The 26,079-nt window shown below is 39.4% G+C and overlaps 1 protein-coding gene across 1 annotated transcript; it reads left to right on the forward strand.

The window, feature by feature from the left end:
- The first annotated feature begins 585 nt into the window (after window positions 1-585).
- LOC125881281 (5-hydroxytryptamine receptor 3A-like) lies at window positions 586-14,611 on the forward strand. Its single transcript, XM_049564368.1, has 14 exons — window positions 586-676; window positions 1,098-1,175; window positions 1,382-1,459; window positions 1,696-1,749; window positions 5,360-5,520; window positions 7,860-7,904; window positions 8,087-8,196; window positions 9,223-9,392; window positions 9,599-9,759; window positions 10,898-11,105; window positions 11,226-11,405; window positions 11,609-11,694; window positions 14,252-14,386; window positions 14,576-14,611. Exons 1-14 carry the CDS (start codon window positions 637-639, stop codon window positions 14,609-14,611), a joined length of 1,542 nt encoding a protein of 513 aa, XP_049420325.1. The 5' UTR covers window positions 586-636.
- The last annotated feature ends 11,468 nt before the right edge of the window (window positions 14,612-26,079 follow it).

Below are 26,079 nucleotides of genomic sequence, written 5' to 3' on the forward strand. Positions count from 1 at the left end.
AATCAGAAGGGTTGTTCCAGCATCAAGTCATCAGGTCTTTCTTTTTTTTCCCTACAATTATTTTTCCCAACATTGCTGGCGGCGACCTTGCAGCCTACAAGGTGGGCCGGCCTATCTGGTATTTGCAGAATTTGCAATTTTATCAAAAGGGGCAACTGAGAGGAACAAGATGTTCAGTGGTAAGAGAGGTTATGAAATTGACTATGCCCTGGGAGGTTTGGGAAAACTCAGCACGACTGTCATGACTGAGAGCAGGTGTAGCCTATTTACTGTTAATAAATGTACACTGTAGTTGTTAGTGTGTGCTTCACTGAAGACTTCCATAAGATGCAGCTCCTACATTAAACTACTTAACTCGGTAAACTTAACAGCCACAGCTGAATCAAGAAGCTTATGGTTTGATGGCAGAATTGATTTGCCCACAGGCGGCTAAGTGTCGGGGGTGTTGGCAGTTCCTGGCAGCTTTGTTGCATAATGCTATGTTTCTATCAGTAGACCAATGACATCCCCCCCAGCCCTAAATTTGCCCAGCCCTCTCCACTACAAGGCAATGATATTGTTATTGCCATGCACATTTCCAGACATCACAGTTAATGCTCAGAGGACGCTCACTGACTGTGCAGACCTCTCACAGTCATGATGCTTGCAGGTTTCCTCTTTCTGCTCCTCCTCACAGGTAAGCTGGAACAATTCTGTATGATGCATGCAGGTGTGACATTTCTGTTGCTACCCCAATATGATGGAGGTGAATGGAGTTTTGTTATACAGCATGAAAAACAAATGAAGAATAATAATTCTACAAGCAATGTCTCTTTTAAAAAGATCTGTTCACAGTGTGATATGTGGATAATTTAGAGTAACAGGGACACTGTGCCTGGGAAGAGAGATTGCTGCTGAATTTTTAATTGTCAGTAAAATCCCATTCACCTCCACTGTTTTGGGGTAGAGACAAAAATCTCTGAGATGGAGAATCAGTTAAAAACCTTAACTACAAAACTATCTGCAGATGCACTTAATCATGCTGTGTACGAAGGCAGAAGATGTGTGTTCATGAAAATGATATTAAATCTAAAGAGCTGTTTACTCTTTTCTTTCAGATGGAAGTACCTCCAGTTACTCAGAGCACACAGAGCTTCCTGATGATCAACAGAAGTCAAATCAGAGCTTTGAGGAAGGTATGTACAGAAATAAACACTCCAAATATGCACAGTAATTATATATATGTGAACATTTATATTTCTCACAGTTATTTAAGACTCTCAGAACCAGTTAAACATCAACTTCAAAACTATCTGCAGATGCACTTAATCATGCTGTGAATGAAGGCAGTAAATGAAAAAAAAGTATTAAATCTAAAGAGCTGTTTATTCTTTTCTTTCAGATGGAAGTACCTCCAGTTACTCAGAGAAACCAGAGCTTCTTGATAATCTACTGAAGTCAAGTGAAAGCTCTGACGAAGGTAAGTACAGGAAATAAACCTCCCAAAAGAGCACAGTGATTATATGTATAAATATTTAACTCTGTAGCAGTTATCACAGAATCTCAAAGCCATTTCAAAATTACATTTTAGGATGTTAAATGATAACATTGATACGATTTCAAAACTGTTTACTAAGAGTTTTTGCTAAGAGTTTAACAAAACTGTGAACTGCTTCAGTTGAATCAGGGTAAGACCTGTATACTCTTTTCTGTCAGGTGGACAATTTTTTGATTATCAACATTTCTACTACTACGATGATGGTGCTGAAGGTACGTACGGGCAACAAACACTCTGAAAGTGCACAGTAATATGTTATATGAATATTTATTCCTGTAACTTTAATAATCAAAGTCTTGAAACTTCAGGCACTTTTGAAACATATTTTAGTGGTGTCAACAGCAAATAGACAAAATGTTTAGAGGTATGATATGCAGGATTGTCAGTTACTGTTTGTAAACATGCTCACCAGCAAAAACAAAAGTAATAGCCAACCCCAGATTCACTCTTGTTTGGCATTCTGTTTCACTATATTCTTGTTTATACGGCACTGTGCCTCATGCTGCTTGCGGTCTGGCACCTGGGGCCTGTATCACGAAGCAGGATTAATGTCTTAGCGAGGTAACTTCAGAGTTAACCCTAGGTTTTCGGTCTCACAAAGCCGGTTCAGTTCTTATCGGGGTAGATCACTATGGTAACTTACTCTGAATGGCTATTCTGCTCCGGAGTAGGGTAAGTTCAGGGTTGAATCTGATGCTATAAAAAGCACCACCCACTGGCCAATCAGCTGTTTGGAAAAAAATGACTCAGCTGACAGAAATGCAGCCCAGTCATGATGGGAAGTTTAATTCATTTGATTGATTTTGATTTGAAAGTTTATTTTGAACATTAAAAAAGAAAAGAAAGCAACAACAACAGACAATGAAAAGATTGTTCAGAAAGGAGTGGAAAGAAGTCGAAATTTCATCCCACCCCTTCATAAGAAAGAAACTGATAATTTGCGGACACTTAAAAGCACCATTAATTAGTGGCAACATTTTGTTTTGTTGGAGGAAATGATCCCTGTTAAAGATAATGGGCCTAATTGACAGCTTTGCTGCTGGAAATGTGGAAAGTAGCCTATCATGTCTACACTTCATGGTGTTTGAGGATTTTCCTTTTGTTTTTAAAGAGGAGACTAGGTATATTTTTGCGCTGTTAATTTCTAACACAGCTCAATATCAGGATGATTTTATTCAGACTATCAATTTGGTGTTGATATGATTTAATTGTGGCGTCAGCTTTAAGCTTTATTGTAGCATATATAACGTTATGACAGAGAAGACCAATTTATCAGACGCAATGATGTTAGACGATAATTGTAATACATGCAATTCATCTGCGCAGCATTGATTTCATGGGATTCAAGTACATGTACATCTGTACATCTGACACTGATCACACCGATCAGTGTCAGATGTACAGGTACAGGAAATGTAGCTACTTGAACCAGTGATGAGTAATTTAACCTACACATCATTTTATTTGCTACCTTGTTTTGTCTTGATTTTTCCCTCTCTCCTCCTCTATTTCTTCTTTCCTTACCCGTTTTTTTTTCTTCTCTATTATGTGATTTCATTGATGTTTTGACAGGGGAATTTCTTTGATACGCTGCGCTTCTCTCATGATTGTGATTGGTCCGCTGCGTGCGCGTTCACGGCTCTTGATAAAGCAACCCTGGGTTGAGTTACCGAGTTGATATCCAGCATCGTGATACCGATTATCCTGATTGCCATTGTTAGGGTTTGTCAACCCAGGACAGGTTGATCTCGCTTCGTGATACAGACCCCTAGGTTGCTACCTTTGTAAATATCTCCGCCCTCACCTGAGGGGTATTCCAGGAAGGAGGTTCTATAAACTCTGAGTCTAATCCTGAACTCTGAGTTGACTTACCCTGAGCTGGGAAACTCTGAGTATCCGGTTCCAAAACAGCAGGTTCTAATTAGTTCAATCAACTCTGAGTAGGTACACCTTGGCCCAATCCCAAACCACTCCCTACCCACTACCACTTCACTACCGATTGTCACTCCAAATCAAATTACACTCGCAGCTACGGAGGGCACTCCTGGAAGTGTATGGCCCGGGTTCGACTCCACCCTGTGGCACCTTGCTGCATGTCACTCCCTCTGTCTCTCTCCCCCTTTCACGCTTAACTGTCCTGTCAATTTAAGGCAAAATGCCCCCCCCCCCAAAAAAAGAAATGTTAAAAAAGAATTCTTATTTTTCTAATTTCAGCAGCTATTTTAAGCACATATAGATGGTTGATGACTTATTTAAAGCCCCCCCCCCCCCGCCACCTAGCAAAAATCTCACTCTGAACTGACAACATCATGGCATACAGGTCAAAAAGTGGTGGAGTGGTTTTGACTAAAAATGATTTTCATGTAGGTGCAATTTCACGGGAAAAACACACTTGAAAGCAGCAATTAAATATAAACACATCATTCAAACAGGTAAGGCATATTTTATTTGGCCATGACTGTACCTTTCTTTAGTTTTATTCATATTTGATTTATTAAACAAAGTAGCTTAAATAAGCTATCATTCAGTGGCTATGTCATTATCTATCAATCAATCAATCAATCAATCAATCAATCAATCAATCAATTTTATTTATAAAGCCCAATATCACAAATCACAATTTGCCTCACAGGGCTTTACAGCATACGACATCCCTCTGTCCTTTGGACCCTCACAGCGGATAAGGAAAAACTCTCCAAAAAAACCCTTTAACTGGGTAGAAACCTCAGGAAGAGCAACTGAGGAGGGATCCCTCTTCCAGGACTGACAGACGAGCAATAGAATATGTTTGAACGTTCAAACAGATATTCACTGGGGAAAGACAACACATCTAAACGAGGTCTGAAGATCCTCCCCCGGCGTAAAGCATTGTGAATTAATTCTGCCTCGATATCGATCAGACTTCCTACATACGGACAACCCATGTCTATCTGCCAGCTTGCTTGAGGCTCCGCAGTGGAGAGGAGACAGGGTGAACTCAGGGTTTCTTAAAGAAAACCTGCTCGCTGGTTCACAGAGTCAGTTGCCATGGTGATTGACTCAGAGTTTGACTTACCTCTCTTTCTGGAACTGGAAAAAAAAAACAGAGTTTCTCTCATGTCAGGGTTAACACACTCAGAGTTTTCACTAAACCCACTCTCTGGAATACCCCTCTGGTTGCTGTGAGGGTACACAGCAGCACCGACTGCAGAAAAAAATAAGGAAATAAGAAAATACAGGCAGAGGGCAGTCTCTGCAGGAAAATACACAGCCAAACACTTCTAGGGTCAAAGTTGATGATTGAAAGACACTACTTCTGTGTGAGTCCCTACACCGTTTATTAGAAAAGTCCTGCATTGTACTGTATGTCTTTAATCAGACTTCGACTGTTGTGAATGCATGAGGATTGGCGTGAGCTGATGTAAGATGCATTTAGACAATGTGTAGCAGATGGATCTCAAATGAAGAGTCCTATTCAAAGTTGATTTACTGTAAAATGCTTACATTAAAAAATCATTAGTGGACTGATGGCATAAAACCCTGCGGTTCTGCCCACGCCCATCTGATAATGGCCTTTCAGTGACCACAAACACTGGATATTATGGAAGACATTTGTGAGCTGATGTTTTTCAGAGTTTGATAATGAATTCATGAGCAGCGGATCCCTCCCCACAGAGATTACCATTTGTCATTTCTTCTAAAATATACATTAGAATGAACAGTTGCCAATGAACAGCATATACAGTAAATCTGATGTCCAGAAAAACAAAAAAACAAGCTTTTAAGTTCCAGTTGACAAATGAACTCTTTAACTGACAACATGTCTTGATGTTTCTGCTGTAGATGAGGTGTCCACTAAGCTTCAGTGTGGTTATGACGATGTTTTAAAATTCCTAAACCTGACCAAAAACAATGAACTGTACACCTCAGCCCGACCTGTTAAACACTTCAAAACGAATACATCAGTATGCCTCACAATGGAGGTCTATGACGTCCTAGACGTGGTAAGTTTTCTGTCATTTTGTCCTTTTAAAAGATATACTTCACCCACAGGATGATCATATGTATATCAATTACAACGTGTTACCTTAAATTCATGAACTAAACTCAGGTCTTCTCGCATGCCTCCTGCCCGGTGAGTGTAGAATCCAAAAATGAAAAAATTCTTGATGAACTGAAGTAAATGGGCACCACATTTGACAACAATAAATCTGTATCAAAACATCAATTTGTGCAGCGTGATCCAACTTTCATTTAATAACAACAACAATAATAATAATGATAATAATAATAATAATAATAATAATAATAATACATTTTTACATTTACAGAGCGCTTTTCAAGGTACTCAAAGACGCTTTACAGTGGTTTATCCAGTCGTATGCAGTGTTAGGCAAATTACTAGTTATCTCCATTTGCACACCTTACAATATTACTCTCTGCGTAGAGCAATGCATTACCTATTTTATAGTCTGAGTGGGCGGAAGTTCGCTGCATAGATCAGCCTCTCATTGGGCGGAACGAGCCACCCGCTGAAGTCCCGCCCTAACGCCTCCGGTTGTGTTGCAGTTTTCAACACGTCCTTTACTAACTTTTGCGGTGTTTGATCTTGCGGGGATGTTTCTGCCATGGTTCACATCCTGTAGGTGATATTTTTGTGGGCGTGTTACACCAAAACCTGTTTCCCCCCGGCAATATTTTTGCAAGCGCACCATTGCTGTGGCACCGCCCAGAACGATTGTGATTGGTTGAAAGAAATACAAGCAGCGGGGCGTTTTTTCTCCAATCTTAAAGTGAGAGTCGGCCCAGCCAGACCTTTCTTTTCTTGAGAAAGGTCTGGTGAGCGAGACTACCTGTTTTATTACTTTTGCATTGCTTTCACCAAAATGACCTCAGAAGAATGACTAGGTATTTTAAATTAATGAGGCTCCTTTTCATAGCTGGTGATCAAAATAAAGAAGCTTGAGTTTATTAGAGCTTATTTCATACCCATCTCTATATTCACAGTTCCACTTGTTATTGAAATCCCCTGCTTACATTAATACGTAGTAGTGTGATGATATAAAATAAGTAAATAGCCTATATCTTGTGTACAGAGGGATGAGCAGACACAGGATCAAAGTCTGATCAGTTATGAGATAGGGATTATATGGAGCACAACAGACAAATGCTGAGGTTAGATACAATACAGCGGACCTGGAAGATCCATCCAACAGTTCCCAGTCAGCCGCAGCAGCACCAGAGAGAAAGATTTGCATAAGAACGGGACTGTGTGCTGGCATTGCTCCGCAGCTGTAGGGGATGTGAATGGAAAAACATCCAACATACTAACGCACATTCTATAGCATCACCCAGATGTGCTGTCCACTGGGACAAAGAAAAAACAACCAGTGCTTTTAAGTTGCCATAGGACACAAAAGCAGAACAGGATAAGTTGTAGGTATATAAATGAAAACACACTGGACATGCTAACACACAGTACGGCATGACCCAGATGTGCCAATCACACTCACCCTTCTATAATGTAATTTGTAATGACATGATAAGACACAAAAACCTTCATGAGGTTTATTTTATTTTCATCCCCCCTGTAGCCACAAATATTTTTCACTTCACTATGAATTCGATTTTTAAAATTTAGCTGAGTTCATCCGATGAACTCAGCTAAATTTTAAAAATTGAATTCATGGTGAAGGGTCATAAATTTTCCACCAGTCACTTCGAAAAGCTCAAGGAAAAATATTTGTGGCTACAGGGGGGATCAAAATAAAATTAAAATCAACCAGCCACCCTCCTCCTCTGATAAGTTAAGAACAGTCCCTTCAGTGCATAAACCACACACATCTTGCAGCCTGGTTGGTATATTTTAGTACACTCCCTAATAGACCCACAGTGGGCTGGGTGCAAACAGTCACTGTGGAGCATGACACCTACGAAGAGGAAATTATTGGACCTGGAGCCGGCTTCTCGGTCGCCGGTAAATCGTTATCTTGCCAGTGAGTGAGCGCATGCATACTACTTGTATGCATGTGTTTTGGAAGTTGGGAAGCACTATTATCCAAATGAGAATTGGATTATAGTGTGAGAGTTTGTAAACTGATGTTTTGATATAGTTTTGTTGTTGTTAAACTAGGTCTCTCTTTAATTCAATTCATCATTCTCTGTTTTTGGATTCTTCTTGGAGGTAAATTTTCTTCACCAATACAAGGCAATCAGGTTATGACTGAATCAGTCTTATCAGGTTATGATTACAAACAGTCATGCTGATTGGCAAATGCTTACACACCTAATGTCTGTGAAAATGTAAAAGATTTTCTCACAGACTGTATTTCTGTGCTCATAGAGAGAGATCGACCAGACTTTGGTTCTTCACGTTTGGATTTATATGGTGAGTTCTCTCTGAGGCAGACAGCACTTTTTTTGTTGTTGTTTGTTTGTTTTTGCTTTTACCTATTATCACCTGTTGATAATTAGTAGAAACTCACATTGTTTCCCATAAATTGGATCTTTTTATTCATTCTGTTTTCTTTCTCCTTCCTGATCCCCTGTCTCCCTTGTTTTCCTGCGTAGAGCTGGCCAAACGAACACATTGGTTGGCATCCCCCTATGTTTTGTGGACTTCAACATATAGTAGTTCCCTCTGCACTATTGTGGAAGCCAGATCTCATCATTGAAGAGGTGTAAGTTTGAATGAATGTGCATGCTCTCACATTCACAAATTCACATACACTTACTACAACCACTGGGGACAGAGCGTCACGTTCACTTTTGACAAACACCAGTTCTTCACATAGTTTGTGGACCAATAAAACATAGCGTCTTGGGTTTTAATAAATGGTAACATTTTCCAATATAGCCTGCCACTTACAGTGTAATTATGATGTACATTGAGAATCAGTAAAACACTTAGTGGGTGCAGACACTGGGGAGGTTAGGGAATTATTGGCTAACAACTTTGTAGGGACTTAAATAATGCTTTAAAGGGAAATTTCGGTTTATTTCAACCCGTCTCCGTCCTAAATTTGTTTCAAGTGACTAGTGACATAAAAATAATAGTTAGCATGTTAGCCGTTAGCCTAGATACAGCCAGGGCGCATAGTAGCGTCAGACCTGTTAAAACGTAAGTGAACGGGCATACTTCAAGTGCTAAGTTAGTCCACTAAACAAGCTTTTTTTCCACAAAGACCGCCTCATATCGTTAGGATAAATCTCAGAGAACATATAGAAAACGACATGTAAACGTGTTGTCTGACCTTACCAGTGTGGTGCCATGTTTGTTTACCATCTAGCTCTGCTTTCCAAAATGTCCACCTGTCATTTAGCCATTTGTTATTGTTGCTGGGATAAAAATGCATTTTTAGGGTCAAATAATGGATTTTCATGCTTAACCCAAAATTACCCCCCCTTGACAAAATCGCCCCCATGACCTTTTGTTGGACACTTTCTAGAAAATGGACATTTTTGTCCACTTGAAGGGTCATGTATAGGATAAAAATGCATTACAGGGTCAAATAATGGATTTTCGTGCTGACAGTTGAGATTTTGAAATTTCATCCAGAATGACACCCCCAATCAAAAATCACCCCCCCCCCCCCAGTGACCTTTCATTTGTCTGTGAGGGAATTTTTGAATTTTGGAAATGGACAACTGTCTGATGGATTGCTCTGGAATTTGCCATAATGTGTCTATTATGTGTTTTCATACAGGACAGAGAAGAACAAGGCTCCTCCGAGTCCTTATATTGCTGTTAGATTTCATGGTCTTGTCGAGCTTGCAAACAATCAGGTGCTGGTCAGTACCTGCAGGATTCAAGTTTACAAATTCCCTTTTGATATTCAAAGCTGCACACTCTCCTTCAAGTCTGCTTTACACAATGGTGAGCTGTTAACTTATTGTGTTCAAAAGTTTCTAGACATTGATCTAAATCATGTATGTTTTGTGTTTGATTTCAAACATGTGTGCTGTGATCAGTTTAACAGTTAATTGTCACATGAACACACACCAGCAGATATCACTACAGTCAGCCCTTCTTTGTTTACCTGATTAGAAACTTAAGTGTTTTGTTTTTATTTTTCACATCAGATAAAGAAATAAAGTTTGAAGCCATGTTAGATGCTTCAAAGATCAAGGTGATGGAGAACCAGTATGAGTGGCTGTTCGTCAACATGACAGTCAAAAAGATGACAGTCAAACAGAAAACCAGCAATGTCTTCAAATACAACCAAAGCATGGTTGTTTATACTGTAAGTATTGAGTACATTTTATTGCTAGTACTTATTTCTTTCAGCAAAAATCTACATGTAGACTTTTCCTACCAGTTGGATCTGCTCAGAGCACCTCTAACAGGAGGTGCCCGGGAGGCATCCTGATCAGATGCCAGAACCACCTCAACTGACCCCTTTCGATGGGAAGGAGCAGCGGCTCTACTCCCTCCAAGCTCCCTCTGGATGTCTGAGCTTCTCACCCTATCTCTAAGGCTGAGCCCAGCCACCCTAAGGAGGAAACTCATTTATACTGCCTGTATCCACAGTGTCGACTTGTAAATCAAAAGCTTTGCCTTCTGGCTAAGCTCTCTCTTCACAACAACAGTCTGGTGCAGCACCAGCATCACTGCAAAAACCGTCGATCCGTCTCACACTTTGTTATAACCTCACTGTGATCAAGACCCCAATATACTTGACCTCCTTCACCTGGGGCAGTAACTCCCTGGGGACTACATAGATTCCTTTGTCAAAGTATATTTCAATCAGAAGAGACAAGTAGATTAATCAAAGATATTGTTCAATAAAGATTACAGGTGTGCAGATAAACAGATGAAGTAATGACAAAGAGTTCACAGAAAGTCTTTAGTTGTACGACTACGTGCCGTGGCTTCACACCAAATCCATTCCTCAGTAAATAGGCTAATAAAGTTTTTTTGCAACCATTTTCCTCTGTTTTAACATATTCTACCCATAACGTCACAACAGTTTGTTTTTAAATATTTTTCATGTTTATGTTTCAAAGTTATTCCAGAGCGAAAGATGCATTGGCTGAAGCCACCACTACCTTCCTGCGTTGATGCCACACACTACTGGTGGTGGTGGCTGATGAGGCTTAGATTGATTAGGCTGATGAATCTGCAAAGATTGGTTGGTGATGGGGAAGTGGAGGGTGTGCACAACTGCAGCATGGAAGAACTAGCAGTAAGATGATAGGCTAATTGACAGCCTTCGACAATGACAAGAAAGTACAAGGGAGCATATGTGTGAGGAGTGAATAACAAATGGTATGAGAAATAAATTACAGATCTAAGCATGTGAAAGTATTGTCTTCCTGGCTGAACTTTCGTTAGAGCTTCATAAACTGGAAGATCAACCACATGACCTTTTCAAATCACAGATCACCATGAGGAGGCGGTCTGCCCTCTACATGGCCAACTTCATACTACCCATCCTGTTCTTCTTCTGTCTGGACTTGGCCTCCTTCCTGATCTCAGACAGCGGGGGCGAGAAGCTCAGCTTCAAGGTCACTGTGCTGCTTGCTGTCACTGTGATGCAGCTTATTCTCAATGACATTCTGCCCTCTTCAGACAGGATTCCACTGATAGGTAAAGACTTTTAGAGTCTTACCTTTATTGGACTGCACTTCATATGAGCACGAATAGCACAAATACTGAGCCAATGTCTGGTTGTTTGTCAGCATTGATGATAATGGCCTCTCCCTTCAGCGGTCTTCTGCATTGGGATTTTTGGTCTGATGCTGCTGAGCCTCCTGGAGACGATTCTGGTGATGTATCTGATAGAGAAAGACTTTGCATCTCAAGATAACAACGGAGATAAAGAACAAAGCCTGAGTGAGGACTGTGGAGACAAACAAGGAAAAGACAACATACAGAGCTATGATGGAGGTTAGATTAAGTATAAATTCTACAAACCTCTGGATCTAAACTCAACCTACCATTGTTATTCAGTCTTCCACTGCTACTATTATATTTTACTGATTTGATTTTAATATTTTCATATAGACACTTTTACAACTTATAATACAGGCTGGTTGATATATCATTTTTAAAATGCTTCAACCATCTTTGTGTCAAACATATCCTTTCAGAGATGAAGAAATGGACCCACTGTGCTTGCATCTTTGATGTGTTTTCTGATGAGCCTCCATCTGACCTGCTGTCGGTGGCCAAAGAGGTTAGAATTTGGTTTCTCTTTAAAGGGTCGGTCCAAAAAAACAAAAACAGGACAGCATAGAAATTGCTGACAATATGTTATATGGGTTATTCAGAGCATTGCTGACTCTGTTTCTGGGATTTTTCAGATGGGATTTTTCAATTCTTTGAGCTCAGTGAGCTAAATTCCATTCACACCCATTGTATTGAGAAGGAGGCAGAAATCTCAGCGATGTCTCAAAACCAAAACAACCCTAAAACTGTCTGCACACCAAGATATCACCAGAGGTACCAGTACCATACCACTTTTATGATCCATGTAGGGATAATGCCCGATGAGGTGTCCATTATCAGGAATTAATGGCTGACAAGCAGGTGTGAACCGTCAGACTGAAAATGGACACCTTGAAGGGCATTATCCCACTTATACCATGGTTACTTGCCAATGAAAAAAAATGTTGTCCACATCATTCAATAATATTTTCATGTGTTTTGCAATCACAATCTAAAGTTTTTCAAAAGCCATAACTCGTTTTTCCTGGTAACACCTGAGGGTTTACGTGATACCTGGAGGAATCATTACCATCCCATAAGGATGTTATGCAATGAAAACATTGTTCACTGCTGCAGTAACCAGAACAAACTTTAGATATGACTTGGCAATGGGAAATACCTCTAGTCTGCTCAGCTCATAGATTCCCTTGATGCAGCTATGAGCCAGAAAGCTAACGTTATGCTAACAAGATTCAAAGTCAGAACATTGTGTACAGCTGACAAACATCATTATCCCCAAATCAATATCGAGATGTTTACAAACACTACACTACTGTCAGCGACAGCCTTAAGTATACCTAAGAGTAAAAGTGCATCAGGGATGATGTTTTTTGTAGGTAAATGCTTCATTTAGCTTCACCCTGGTCCCCTTAACAAAAAGTCAATAGGATTTTTTCATTGGATTTTGGATTATTGCAGAAAATTAGCTCTAGGGCAAACAAAAGTTTATTGCATTTACATGTTTTGTTCAGTGAGATTATCTTCTTCAGGATTTTTGAAGCACAAATGCAATCACCAGAAGTAAAAAGCTAACATAAGCCTATAAATGGACCACAATATGACTGCATGACTTAAAATCCGTGTTCGACGTGATGATGTTCTGTAGTCTCAATTAATCACTTGCTAGCAACCACCCTTTTCAAGACAAGTAAAAACTTCAAAATTCACAAGTGGGCCATTTATTGATGTGTTTTACGTCGCAGAGCAAAACATAAAAGTCTCTTAAGCTTGTGGAAACCACAGACCTTATTTCAAGCATCTAACCTAAAACCCATTGACTTTGAGACGAGGGAACCAGTGGTGCAAAAACACTAACTAATTTCCGGGTTTTAGGACCTCTCTAAAGAAAATGGGATGTGGGACGATCGCTTCTATGATACAAAGTGTTAGTAAGTTTAGAGGGCAAGTGTACTTCTTGCAGCTAGTGTGTTATAGTCTCCTCTGTTGTTCAGAGGATGAGGCACTGACGGGCTGCACTTAGTGTTGGGAATAAAGAAGGAGGTTATGATTACATCCTAGTTCCTATGGTTACCCATATTAGATACAGGGCAATACTATTATGTAGCCAGCACCTTATGCTGGGTTCACACTTGACAACATTTTTGTCTGTTCTGACAGTCACTATGTCAGATTAGGCGATTATGGTATCATAAGATTGTGCTGTGAATTGGCCGACAGACATGACAGACCGCACGCTGGTCCACTACCAATCATTCCTGTTCGTGTTTCATGATGTGTGTGATGTCATCAGGTTATTCTTGTCCTATTTTTATTACTATTATTATTATTTCAGTCACTTTGTCTGTTCATGTCTCAGCTGAAATGTTATTGCAGTAACGTTAAAAAGCGCCACCAGGTGGCAGGAGCTGCATTTGAAGCATGCAAACTATGTAGGTCACTGAATCCTCCACAAGAAGTTGCTGCAAATGTTTCACAATAAAAGCCTTTTTAGAAAATGAAGGGATTCTCTCAACCAAAATTTTAATAGGCTTTTTATTTTAAACAGATAAGATGAGTTTGAAATGATGGCGTGATGCATTAACTTTATCAAGGTAAACAGGAGCAGATAAAAAGTAAAAAAACAAAAAAATAAATAAATAAATAACAGCCTGTCTGTCTGTTTCAAATGAAGCTGGTGCCCTCTGCAGTTGTGGCAAGTAAAAGCCACTATATTTTAATTTTCTTACCTTATGTTCATCTCCATTATGAAGAAGTAACATTTTTTGCTAGCCTGATGCTAATGACAGTACTCACCAGGTTGCTAAAGTGCCTCTGCTGTTTCACACCAGCATTTTTTCCTTTTTACTCTGTGTGGTTACGTTCCAAGGGGAGAGAAAAAAAGATTGGGGTTTTGTTGTCATACAGTTGTCCATAGCAGCAGAATGCTGGCAGTGTCATCCAATCTACTTAGTAAGTGTCTATTATGTGGTTTTAATAGACACCCTGCAGCCATTTAGAATCAGGGATTCACCCAGACCATGGTGTTAAATCTTGTTAATTATCAGTGCATTAAATCACTTCTACAGGGTAGCAGCAGCCAGACGATGGAGAAGTCCCACACTATAGAGCAAGTCTCAGATGAGCTGAAGGCGGTGCAGAAAACTCTGACTCTACTCCTCAACAGCAGGAAGGGAGAAGGGAGGCTCGGCTACTGGACCAGAGTGACTAAAACAATCAACAAGATTTTCTTAATTTTTTACATCACATCAGCAAGTGTGTTTTTAATTCTTATCTTTTCAATATGGACGAATGAAGATTACAAGTAGTGCTCAAGTTTAAAAACACAATTCAGTAATTTTTCCATTTGTTATGGACGTTAACACATCCTTACTCTGTGTTCACACCTGTAGGTCAGTTCCACTGGTCTGGACCAAAGAAAACAATGACCCATTATTGCTCAATACAGACCCTTGAAGGTGTGCACTTACTCTGCCATCACATTATTCAATTATTTATAATGGAGCGAAGGTTACTTCCTGGATATTACTTTGGCTGGCTGAGAAACCCTTTATGATGCCCTGATGCAGTTAACGTGTTTTTACTGATGGTGGAATGAGCAGTGTTACCAGTGGTCTGCAATAAACAACATACAGGAGTCAGTGAAATAATGTCCTCTCTACAGAAATAGTATCAAATTATACTTTTACTCCTTAATTACTATATATGTTAAACTAAACACACACACACACACACACACACACACACACACACACACACATATATATATATATATATATATAACTGAATAGGCATTCACCCACAGCAACACTGTTTTTTTGTTTGTTTGTTTTTTAACCACTCCCCCATCTTCTTTCCTAAATTAAAGTACTTCTCAAGCAGCATTGGTCTCAAACACCACCATAATCCTTCTCTTCTCTTCCCACAGTACAAATAACAAGCAATTCTCATATGTATAGAACAGTACCAACAAAGGAAAACATCGGTTGTATTTCATGTCAGAGCAACCAAGTTAGAGGTTTATGAGAAAAAAACATACATACACTCATAACATGCATATCATATTGTCATAAAATAGTTTTGTGTAGCAGTGTTTTATAACATCTAAGACATATACTCTGTATTAACCTGTGACACCAGTGCGGTGGTGTTATAGTAATATATGCCTTTTGAATTTAATATATACATTTATACTGTTCAGTAATTCCATCAAATACATAATTGTATATAGTAAAATTTGGGTGTACCTCTTTTTAAATGTATGTTAAGTTTAACAAATGTTTTTGTTTCCGCATCCATTTTACAAAACATATACATATACCAATTTTTTTTTTTCTGAATACCTGTATTTTTTTTTCATAATGCCGTTGGTAAATTGTCAAATTTTCAGATTTTCGAAATGAACACTGCATCTGCATTTAATATACATTTTGTACTGCAAGATGGAATAAAAGTTCTGTAATCTGTAAATGTATCAGACTTCATACCACTGAAATAAACAGTATGGACCAACTGTGTGTGTGTGTGTGTGTGTGTGTGTGTGTGTGTGTGTGGTCACAAAATGGTTAAGTGAGTATAAAAAGTACATGAATCATAGGTTGTAGTCTTCACAGCCACCAGATCCTAATATGACATCTAATATCTACATCTTGAGATGTTGCGTGTTATATGCACATTCTTTATGTATTGTCCTAGCTCTCACAGGTGGTCTAAATTCTTTTAGGAAACTTGAAGATAATTTTAATATCAAGTTGTAGGAAATATATGCACAGTACTGGCTTTGAAGGCAAAATCTTTGTATCACACAAATTAACTAAATGTTTTTTTTCCTCTTAAAACACACATATTCTTGTTTTTGTTTGTTGTGGGAACCACTCTTTTTTGGGTTGCTTGTGAAGACCGCCTTCACAGCAAGGACGCACAAGTGGGTTTCACTGTGCCAGTTCATGGTATGTTTGGCAGTGAATATTATGTTCATATCCTTTTTCATCTTATCTCTGTGTGCTCAGGAAGTGGAATATCTTTGTGTGTCTAAGTCTCTAAGTCATCTCTTATGCTGGGTTCACACTACATGATATCTGCCCAATTATAGCCTGATGCAGCGTCATACAGTGTCAGCTCGGATTGTGATTGACGACGAGTGTCGTACTCGATGATCCATCATTTCATCTCGAGTAGTGTGTCATAGTAGACGACAACTGACGCTACATCTGGGACACCTCACGATGTTCTAACAGAAAGTCTAGCATGTTTGATTTTCTTTTTGCTCACAACTTCTCTCGTTACAGCCGTCACTTTGACCAATAGGAACACAGAGCGATCTGCTGCCGTGGACAACTGCATGACAACAACACCCCAGTCTTTTAGATATTTCCTCTATGGATGATACCATGACAGAGTAAAAAGGATAGATTATGGTATGAAACAGCAGAGAAACTTTATCAACCTGGTGAGTAGTACCATTACCATCAAGCTAGCAAACAATGTTATTTCTTTATAATGGAGGAATTCAAGGAAGAAAATTAAAAATAGTGGCAGGGCTTTTACTCACCACAACTGCAGAGGGCACCAGCTTCATTTGAAACAGACATTATAGACAGGCCATTATTTATTATTCCCTCTGTGCGTTTCTATTTTCATTTTTAATCCACTCCTGTTTGCCTTGATGAAGTTAATGCATCGTGCCGTCATTTCAAACTCAACACTGTATCTAAGATTAAAAGCCCCTTATAACTTCGGTTGAGAGAATCCCTTCATTTTCTAAAATGGTTTTTATTGTGAAACATTTGCAGGAACTTCTTGTGGAGGATTCAGTGACCAACATAGTATGCATGCAGTACTTCAAATTCAGCTCCTGATATCTGGTGGCAATTTTTACGTTACTACTATAACATTTTGGCCACAGTGACTGAAATAACAGTAATAATAAGAAAAATAGAACAAGAATAACCTGATGACATTACACACATTGTGAAAGACGACAGGGGATGATTTGTTGTGCACCATCATGTAGTCTGTCATGTCTGTTGGTCAAGTCGCGGCACAATTTTATGACTCCACAACTCCACAAATAATCTGACATGGTGACGGTGAGCCTCCTGCGTAGCCACGTACCCTACGACGTAGGTACGTCGTTGATTTAACGCAGGACCATAAATCAGGCTTAACGGTATTTGTATTCATCCTGTGCTGGTAGGGGCGTCACGGAGTCACGGAGCACGCAGTCATACGACCCATACGTCTGAGTGAGTATTAACAAAAAGTCGAGTCCTCACTTCAATCCAGGAATTTGTTATTTACGTGACAACACCTGAAAGCAACACAAGCTCCCCTCCAACTGACTGTGTATCCAGCGCTGTGCTGCGCTGTGTGCGAGCAGCCTGTTACATTGTCGTAGTAATAACTAAAACAGGTAACAAACTGCGCCGGACTCTTCTGTCAGGAAAATGCGTCCCGAGCCACGCTCTAGTGTGCTCACCTGTAAGTGCGTGCATGTGTTTGTGTGTTTGTTTACACACTGGGGCGGAACTCTGCCGTGCGACATACAGAGAGCAGAGGAGGATTGTAAACGCGCACCGTATAGAGACAGAAATTACATGGTTGTGTTAATAAGATAAATAACATAAGGATATTTAGTTTGTTTAATAAAAGGACAGGGTATAGACCTGTTCTATAGGAAAGGTAACCTTACATTACTTCTGTTGTGATCTGGTGCTATATAGAAAATGAAATTTAAAGTGCAACTTGCAGGTTAATTTTTTTTTAAAAAAAAAATATATATACATAACCTTGTCTGAAAATTACCATATGAGAAGTTAATTCAGAATTTATTATGGTTAACACAACGTATTTTCGTATTTTTTTGTAATTCAGAGGAAAAAGTGGCTCTTTTTAGCTCCTCTTCTAAAACCGCTTTTTTTTCTTCAACATCGCCTGATACTACGTCACAAGAGGGACTCTGCGTCCTTGACCCTGCCTCTGTCAAATGCGCAGTAGTAGGTGGTAGTGAGTCTGAGCGGTAGTAAACTTGTGAGTTAGTATTTTTTTGGTTGTTAACAGTGCATTTCACCATTTGTGATTATGCCGAATTATTGTGTTTGTGCAGGTTGCGCAAACTCGAGTCTGTCAGGACATGGAGTCCACCGTTTTCCAGACAGAAAAAGAAGTGGCGTTCGTTTTCATGCCTGGCTGCGTTTTGTGCAGGTGAAGAGGAGCGATTTCACGGCTTCATCTGTGACCAAAAATGCTGTCGTGTGCAGCGCTCATTTTGGGGCGGGCGGGCTCCGCGGAGAGGGAGGCCTCCGTGTTTGAGACGGGAGCGGGTGGTGTGAGGGTTGATGGGCAGTGTGAGGCATGTTATGTCAGGTCTGGGGGTCAGATTCTCCACCAGAGCCCAGAAGGCATCCACCTCCCTGCAGCACATGCTCTCCACAGCTGAGGACATGGGCTGGCAGTTCCCACACAAGCACCTATCATACAAAAAATTATCAGGAAATCTTCGTGTCTCTCTCTCTCTCCCTCTCTCCCCTGCGGACGTCAATACACCGTAATGCGGAGTTATAACACGCATAGCATAATATGTTATATGAATATTTATTTCTGTAACTGTAATTATTTGTAATGAAATGTCAGACACGTTGATATATATAGTAATAAAACTAAACCATATGTTACTGGTGTAAACAGCAAATAGAAAGTGTTTAGAGGTATAATATGTAGGATTATTAAAAACGAAAGTAAAAGCTAACCACAGATTCATCTCATTTGGCATTACATGTATGTTCCACTATATTCTTGTTTTTATGGCACTGTGCCTCATGCTACTTGTGGTCTGGCACCTGGTTGCTACCTTTTTATAAATCCCTGACCTCACGTGGGTGCTGTAGGGGCGCCAAACACCTCTAGGGTCATAATTGATGATTCAATCAATCAATCAATCAATCAATTTTATTTATAAAGCCCAATATCACAAATCACAGTTTGCCTCACAGGGCTTTACAGCATACGACATCTCTCTGTCCTTAGGACCCTCACAGCGGATAAGGAAAAACTCCCCAAAAAATCCTTTAACGGGGGAAAAAAACGGTGGAAACCTCAGGAAGAGCAACTGAGGAGGGATCCCTCTTCCACGACGGATAAAGAGACACTACTTCTGTGTTAGTCTACACAGTGTTTATAGACAAATCCTGAAGTGTATGTCTTTAAACAGAAGTAGACTGTTGTGTATGCATAAAGACTGGTGCAGGATGTCATTTAGACAGTATATACAGTAGGAGATGGATCTCAAATGGAGAGCCCTATTTAAAATTATATGGCATCATTAGTGGACTAATGACATAAATCCCTGCGGTTCTACTCACGCCCTTCTCATAATGGCCTTTCAGTGCCCACAGACACTGGATATTACCATAGGCATAAGTGAGGTGGTGCTTTTCAAAGATTGATGATAAATTCATGAACAGTGGATACCTACTCACAGAGTATGGGTATATCTCAAAATGGAGGACATGGTAAGTTTTCTGTTAAACTACATCAAAACATCTGTTTACAAACTCACACAACTTGTGCAGCATAATCCAGGTCTCATTTATCCAGTCGTATGCTCCGTACTTCCCAAACACTTACATTTACGCTAAAACCTTGTGATTTAAAACATTTAGGATAGTCACACTCACGGATGAATACACACCTGGCTCTCTCCTCTCTCCTCTCTACCTGTCTGTACCGATGTACATTTTCATTTTCTGTTTTCCACTCTCTCTGCCTTGATATTATTTATTTCCCTGTTGATCTCTGACATTATGGACCGATCCATTTAAAGTGGTGGTGGGGGTGGCAATTGTGAAGAGCAAGATGCTTGATGGTAGGAGAGGGCAAGAAATGAAATGGGCCCTGGGAGGACTGGGGAAATCTCGGTGCAGTTACCACAGCATAGTAGCATAGTTGTATATTAATTGTCAATAAATATAAATTATAGTCCATTAGGTTACACCTGACTTAAGACTCCTCTCAGACGCAGCTCCTACATTGAACCACTTAACTTGGGGAACCAAACAGCTGCAACAGTGGTAGCAAGAAGCTTATGGTTTGATGGCAGAATTGATTTTGCCACAAGCAGCTAAGTGTCGAGGGTGTGGGCAGTTCCACACCTGGAACTCTGTTGCATGAGTTTTTTTTTGTTTTGTTTTTTTAATCTGTGGACCAATTAGGAGGAAAAAAAATTGGGTTGGAGACCCAATGGTAATCTGAAGGTCAGATCACAGAGTATCAAAATAAATGATAAACTGTCACCAGCACTTAGTTGTAAATTTGGTGTACCTCAGGGATCAATTCTGGGGCCCCTGCTGTTTAGTCTGAAATTGAAATGAAAATCTGAAATTTTAAGTGTGCTGTGTTTTTATGTTTTATATATAAATAAACTTTTACTGTTGTCCCTGTTTATATCTTATGGGCTCTTATGAAGTGTACTTTGTTCTATGAGCAGTACTGTGATGCTGTTGTATTTTTTTTGCTGTAGTTGTCATCACACATGCCCAGAGACTACGGTTTAAAAAAATTGCCAAGCTGGCTAAATTTACACAGATTTACACATAGTAAATTAATGTGCACTGTCCCTGTAATTTTAAACAGTATAAAAATAAAATAAAATAAAATAAAATAAATAAAACTGCTTTGTTTAAAAGTTCCCAGACATTCATCTAGTGTTGGAATACATATGAGTGCTGTAATCACTTTTAACAGTGTATTTTCACGTGAACACACACCAAAATATGCATACAATCCTTCTTTGTTGACCTGAGAAGAAACATCAAAGTTTTATTTTTATTCTATTTTTTAACTTAGATAAAGAAATAAAGTTTGAAACCACCCTTGATGCTTCAAAGATCACACAGTGGTCTCATGAAGTGATACGGACCCAGTACGAGTGTCTTTTCATTGGCGTGACAAAAGAAAAAACCATCAACAATTTTAGCTCCAACCAAAGCATGATCATTTACACAGTAAGTACTTTTTCTTTTAACATTTTACTTCCTACTTTTACTTAAACCTGCAATAACAAATTATCCTTTATTGGCCAGTTGTGGGAAGCTGGAACAAGTTGGGGAAACAGTTTCTTATTTACTTATCCAACAGTTACGGAGCAACATATCAGTCATTCAGAATCTCGTTTCTGGCAACCTCGCGTAGGAAGATCAACCTCCTAACCCGAAAAACATTTCATAGATCAAGATGAGGAGGCGGTCCGTTCTCTACATCTTCAACTTCATACTCAGAGAAGCTCAGAGTCATTACTCTCTTGGACTGCACTTCATATGAGCAGGAACAGCACATACTGATTCAATGTCTGGTTATTGGTCCACATTAACAGTATGTCTTTCTCCCTTCAGCGGTCTACTGCATTGGGATGTTTGGTTTGATGCTGCTGAGCCTCCTGGAGACAATTTTGGTGATGCATCTGATAGAGAAAGACTGAATCCAAAGACAATGATGCTCATAAACACCAAAGCCAGAGCGAGGACTGTGCAAACAAACAGGGCATAGCAAACATACACAACTGTGATGGAGGTGAGATTAAATATACATTAAACCTCTGGATCTTAACTTAGTCTCCTGTTAGTGTTCAGTTTTCTATCTACTCTTTTACTGCTATGATTTTATAACAGACACATTTACAACTTATAATACATCCTTTTGAATATGCTACAACTTTATCTGTCCATCATAGCCTTTCAGAGATGAAGAAATGGAATCACTGTGCTTGTGTCTGTGATGTACCTGCTGATGAACTTCCATCTGAATTGCTGTCAGTGGCCAAAGAGGTTAGACTCAGGTTGCACTTTAAAGGTTAAAAGAATACTTAACTTAAAAAATGACGATTTACATATTAATTATTCACCCTGTGTTACAGTGAATTTGTGAGGAAAACTTTGCTTTCCTTGCATGCCCCCACAGACAGTGACTAAAGAATCTATAAGTAGAGAAGAGTCTTGCTGACTTTCAGTAAAAGGGGGCTGCATTCAACAACAGCCAAACTATCAAAACATTTGCTTACAAATTCTTAAACAATTCATGCAGTAAAATACAAGGCCTAGTCTACATGCACCTGGGTATATTTGAAAGTACAGTTTTTCCTCCTTTATTCTCAAGAAAATTCACTTCCACGTACACTGTTCTAAAAAAAAATCAGTGTCCAAATGAAAACGCAAAGAAACAACTGAAAGGTGTCACAGTCTGACCCTATATCCAGAGACTTTCTGTATATTACTATTATCTTTTAGTTTCTAACATTAATTTATTTGTCTTGAGTTTAGTGATTCAAGAGGATTTTGGTGTTGCTGGAGGTCTGTCATATTTCTTGTTTCATTCATTAGTTTATTCATATTTGTTTCTTGTTTTATTTTGTCACACTCCTCGTGTCATTTTTATTTAACTTCCTAGGATTTCCTACATACGGACAACCCAAGTCTGTCTGACAGCCTGCTTCAGGCTCGGCAGTAGGGAGAAGACAGGATGAACTCAGGGTTTCTTAAAGAAAACCTGCCAGCGAGCAAGTTAGGTTCATAGAGTCAGTTGCCATGGTGATTGACTCAGAGTTTGACTTACCTCTCTTTCTGGAACTGAAAGCCCAGAGTTTCCCTCATTTCGGGGTTAACATACTGAGTTTTCACTAAACCCGCTCTCTAGAATACCCCTATGGTTACGTGCATCAACACACAAGCCATGCGACAGAAAGTAAGCCATGCTGTTAATAAAATACATATTGCATACATGCCCATGCAGAGTTGGCTGCCTGGATGCACTATTTAATTTCACTGTGCCAGTTCATGGTGTGTTTGGCACTGAAAATTATTTTTATCTTCTTTTTCATCTTATCTCTGTGTGTTCAGGCACAGATTGGCCATCAGGAAGTTAGGGTGTTTTTCCGGTAGGCCGTTTTGGTGAGAGCTACTCTTTATTTCCAACCCTGGCATTATATACCCTGTGTATTTAAAAAATCAGATGAAGTCACACATGAATCCCTCCACCGACTGTGCCACATCCATTGGTAACTCTCCCCGTCAGCTCAGTCTTGGCTGTCTGAATGCATTTACCATGAGTGTTGGAATATAGGTGCAGTGCAGTTGTAGCATCAACTAATTTGACCACTGAGATGTGAGCAATGGGTTGGCTCGATTGTAGCTTTTTTAAAAATGTATGCCCTGTGGCTGATTCGCTAGCTCCATGTGGTTGACCAGCTGCTTGTGTTGACCCTGATATGGCATATAATATTCCATTACCAGCCCAACAATAAAAATGATTTGCTAAGTACTCACTCAGTTTAAATATAGTGGGCTTTGTGTGAATATGTGGTGTAAATATAGTGTGGTCCTGTAGATAGAGTCTGCTGATGGATGTTAGGGTAGAAACACACCTAAAGTAGTCAAATGAGCTGCTGCTGACATTCATTTTCTATAGAACTGCAAATTACTATTTAAAACTGATGGCATGTTGCAGTTCAAGCACTTCTGAGTTCTGAAATTCTCCAGCATGAATTATCCATACAAACCTTTGTACATAGAATTATGAATCCTAAAGGAAGTAAGAATTTTAGTATCATTCAATCACCAAGCTCAAAATTTGGACAATGAATGTCGCAAGTGCCAGTTCATGTAAGTAGAAGCCAATTATTAGGCTTTGTAAAAAAAAAAAAATGCCAGTAAATTCAGGGGTGCACTTCAGTACACTCAGTTGGATCCTAATGACTTTGGCGGTTCTCTGACTTTTCCCCCAGTGCCACGATCAGGTTGACTATAGTAGTTCTGAGTGAAAATATCTTAACAACCATGGGATGGATTGCCATGAAATTTGGTTTAAACTATCATGTCCTCCTCAGGATGAATTGTAATAGACTTTTACTTTAATGTCACCATTAGGTCAGAAATACTTCACTTAATTCATCTAATAATTTGCTTCTATACTTCTATACTTTGTGTTTAGTGCCCAGTCACAAATGTTAGTGTGCTAACATACTAATTATTCTATTATTTTTGGTAAATATCAGCATCTGAATATAGTGATTAGAATTTAGCTCATTGCTGCCTTTGTACAGTGTCACAGATCATTGAGCCTACAGTAAACCAAAGAATTCTGAATTTGGTACAACTATTTTTGCTGCTCACTGTATCCTTAAACAGCAACGGTGGTCGAGGCTCATGGGTACCAAAGTATTTAGAGCCATCTTGATGATGGATGAAGATGTTCAGTGTTAAAGATGGGCAAGAAATGAAGTGTGTCAACAATTTATCCTTGATCAATTGATCGATCATCAGTCAGTCAGTCAGTCACACTCCCTTCACACACAGCTCATCCATTAAACTACTTAACATGGGAAATTTAACAGCCACAACAGTGGTAGCTAGAAGCTTGTGGTCTGATGGCAAAATTGATTTGCTCACAGGCGGCTAAGTGTCGAGGGCGTTGGTAGGGATGGACATTAAATTTGCCCGGCCCTCTCCAATATAAGGCAGCAATATTATTACTGCAACATACATTTCTAGTCGACATAGAGAAGACAGGGACGCTCATTTAACTCTACAGTCATGAAGCTTGCAGATTTCCTCTTACTGCTCTTCCTCACAGGTAAGCTGGAACAATTCTGTATGATGCATGCAGCTGTGACATTTCTGTTGTCACCCCAATACAATGGAGGTGAATGGAGCATAAAAAACTATATAATAATTCTACAAGCAATATCCCTTTCAAAAAGTTTTCACAGTGTGATATGTGGATAATTCAGAGTTACAAGTGCACTGTTCCTGGGAAGAGTGGTTGCTGCAAAATGTTTTCCTTGTCGCTTTACAGTGCTGTGAGATTGACAGATGAAATCCCATTCCCCTCCATTGTTTTGGGGTTGAGACAAAAATCTCTAACATCATAAAACCAGTTAAAACCTCAACTATGAAACTATCTGCAGATGCACTTAATCATGCTGTTTATGAAGGCAGGACATGTGTGTTCATGAAAATAATATTAAATCTAAAGAGCTGTTTACTCTTTTCTTTTTTTAGATGGAAGTACCTCCAGTTACTCAGAGCACACAGAGCTTGATGATCAACAGAAGTCAAATCAGAGTTTTGGGGAAGGTATGTAGAGAAAAAAATGCACAGTAATTATATATGTGAATAGTTATACTATTTATAGCAGTTATTAAGGAATCTCAACACCAGCTAAAACCAACCAGAGCAAAGCAGGAGAATATATATTTAATGAAGTTGGTTTGCTGATCCTTTTTGTTTTTAAAATCACATTTAAGGATGTTAAAAGACTACAGGTAAGATTTGAAAAATGTGTTTTGAGAGTATTTTGCTAACAGTTTAACAAAACTGTAAACTGCCATAGTTGAATCAGGATAAGACGTGTATACTCTTTTCTGTCAGGTGGAAATACCTGCGTTAACTCAAATGATTATGGCGACTATACGGAGAACAACAAAGGTATGTTCGGGTAAAAAACAATCTACAAGTGCACAGTGATTGTATGTTTTCATTTTTATTCTTGGTCCACTTTATTAGTTTGTTAGCAGAATTATACAAAAACTGCTTGACCGATTTTCACAAAATTCAGTGGAGGGATGTAACACATGCCAACTTAAAGTACATTAAATTTTGGTGTTGATCCAACTCAGGGGGCGCGTCCACGGGCTGCCCACATGTGCCTGCCCATTCACCTCCATTCATTTTTTGGATGAGGATTATATGAAAACTTTCCAACTGATTTTCACAAAAGTTGGTGGAGGCATGTAGCATGGTCCAACTTAGAAGCCATTACATTTTGGAGTGGATCCAATCCACGGGATGGGTCCATGGGCAGGTAGGATTCAATTGCCTGCTGTGGCCACCAGGGGGCGAGTTTCTGA

The sequence above is a fragment of the Epinephelus fuscoguttatus genome, linkage group LG20 (genome assembly GCF_011397635.1).
Source record: "Epinephelus fuscoguttatus linkage group LG20, E.fuscoguttatus.final_Chr_v1".
Lineage (NCBI taxonomy): Eukaryota > Metazoa > Chordata > Actinopteri > Perciformes > Serranidae > Epinephelus > Epinephelus fuscoguttatus.

What these genes read in the sequence shown, in the direction of transcription:
- LOC125881281 (XM_049564368.1), top strand. Translation starts at nt 637, where the DNA reads ATGATGCTTGCAGGTTTCCTCTTTCTGCTCCTCCTCACAG. An exon ending in TCTATGACGTCCTAGACGTG is followed by an intron (nt 5,521 to 7,859) that starts GTAAGTTTTCTG and finishes CTGTGCTCATAG; the next exon opens with AGAGAGATCGACCAGACTTT. An exon ending in TGCTGTCGGTGGCCAAAGAG is followed by an intron (nt 11,695 to 14,251) that starts GTTAGAATTTGG and finishes TCACTTCTACAG; the next exon opens with GGTAGCAGCAGCCAGACGAT.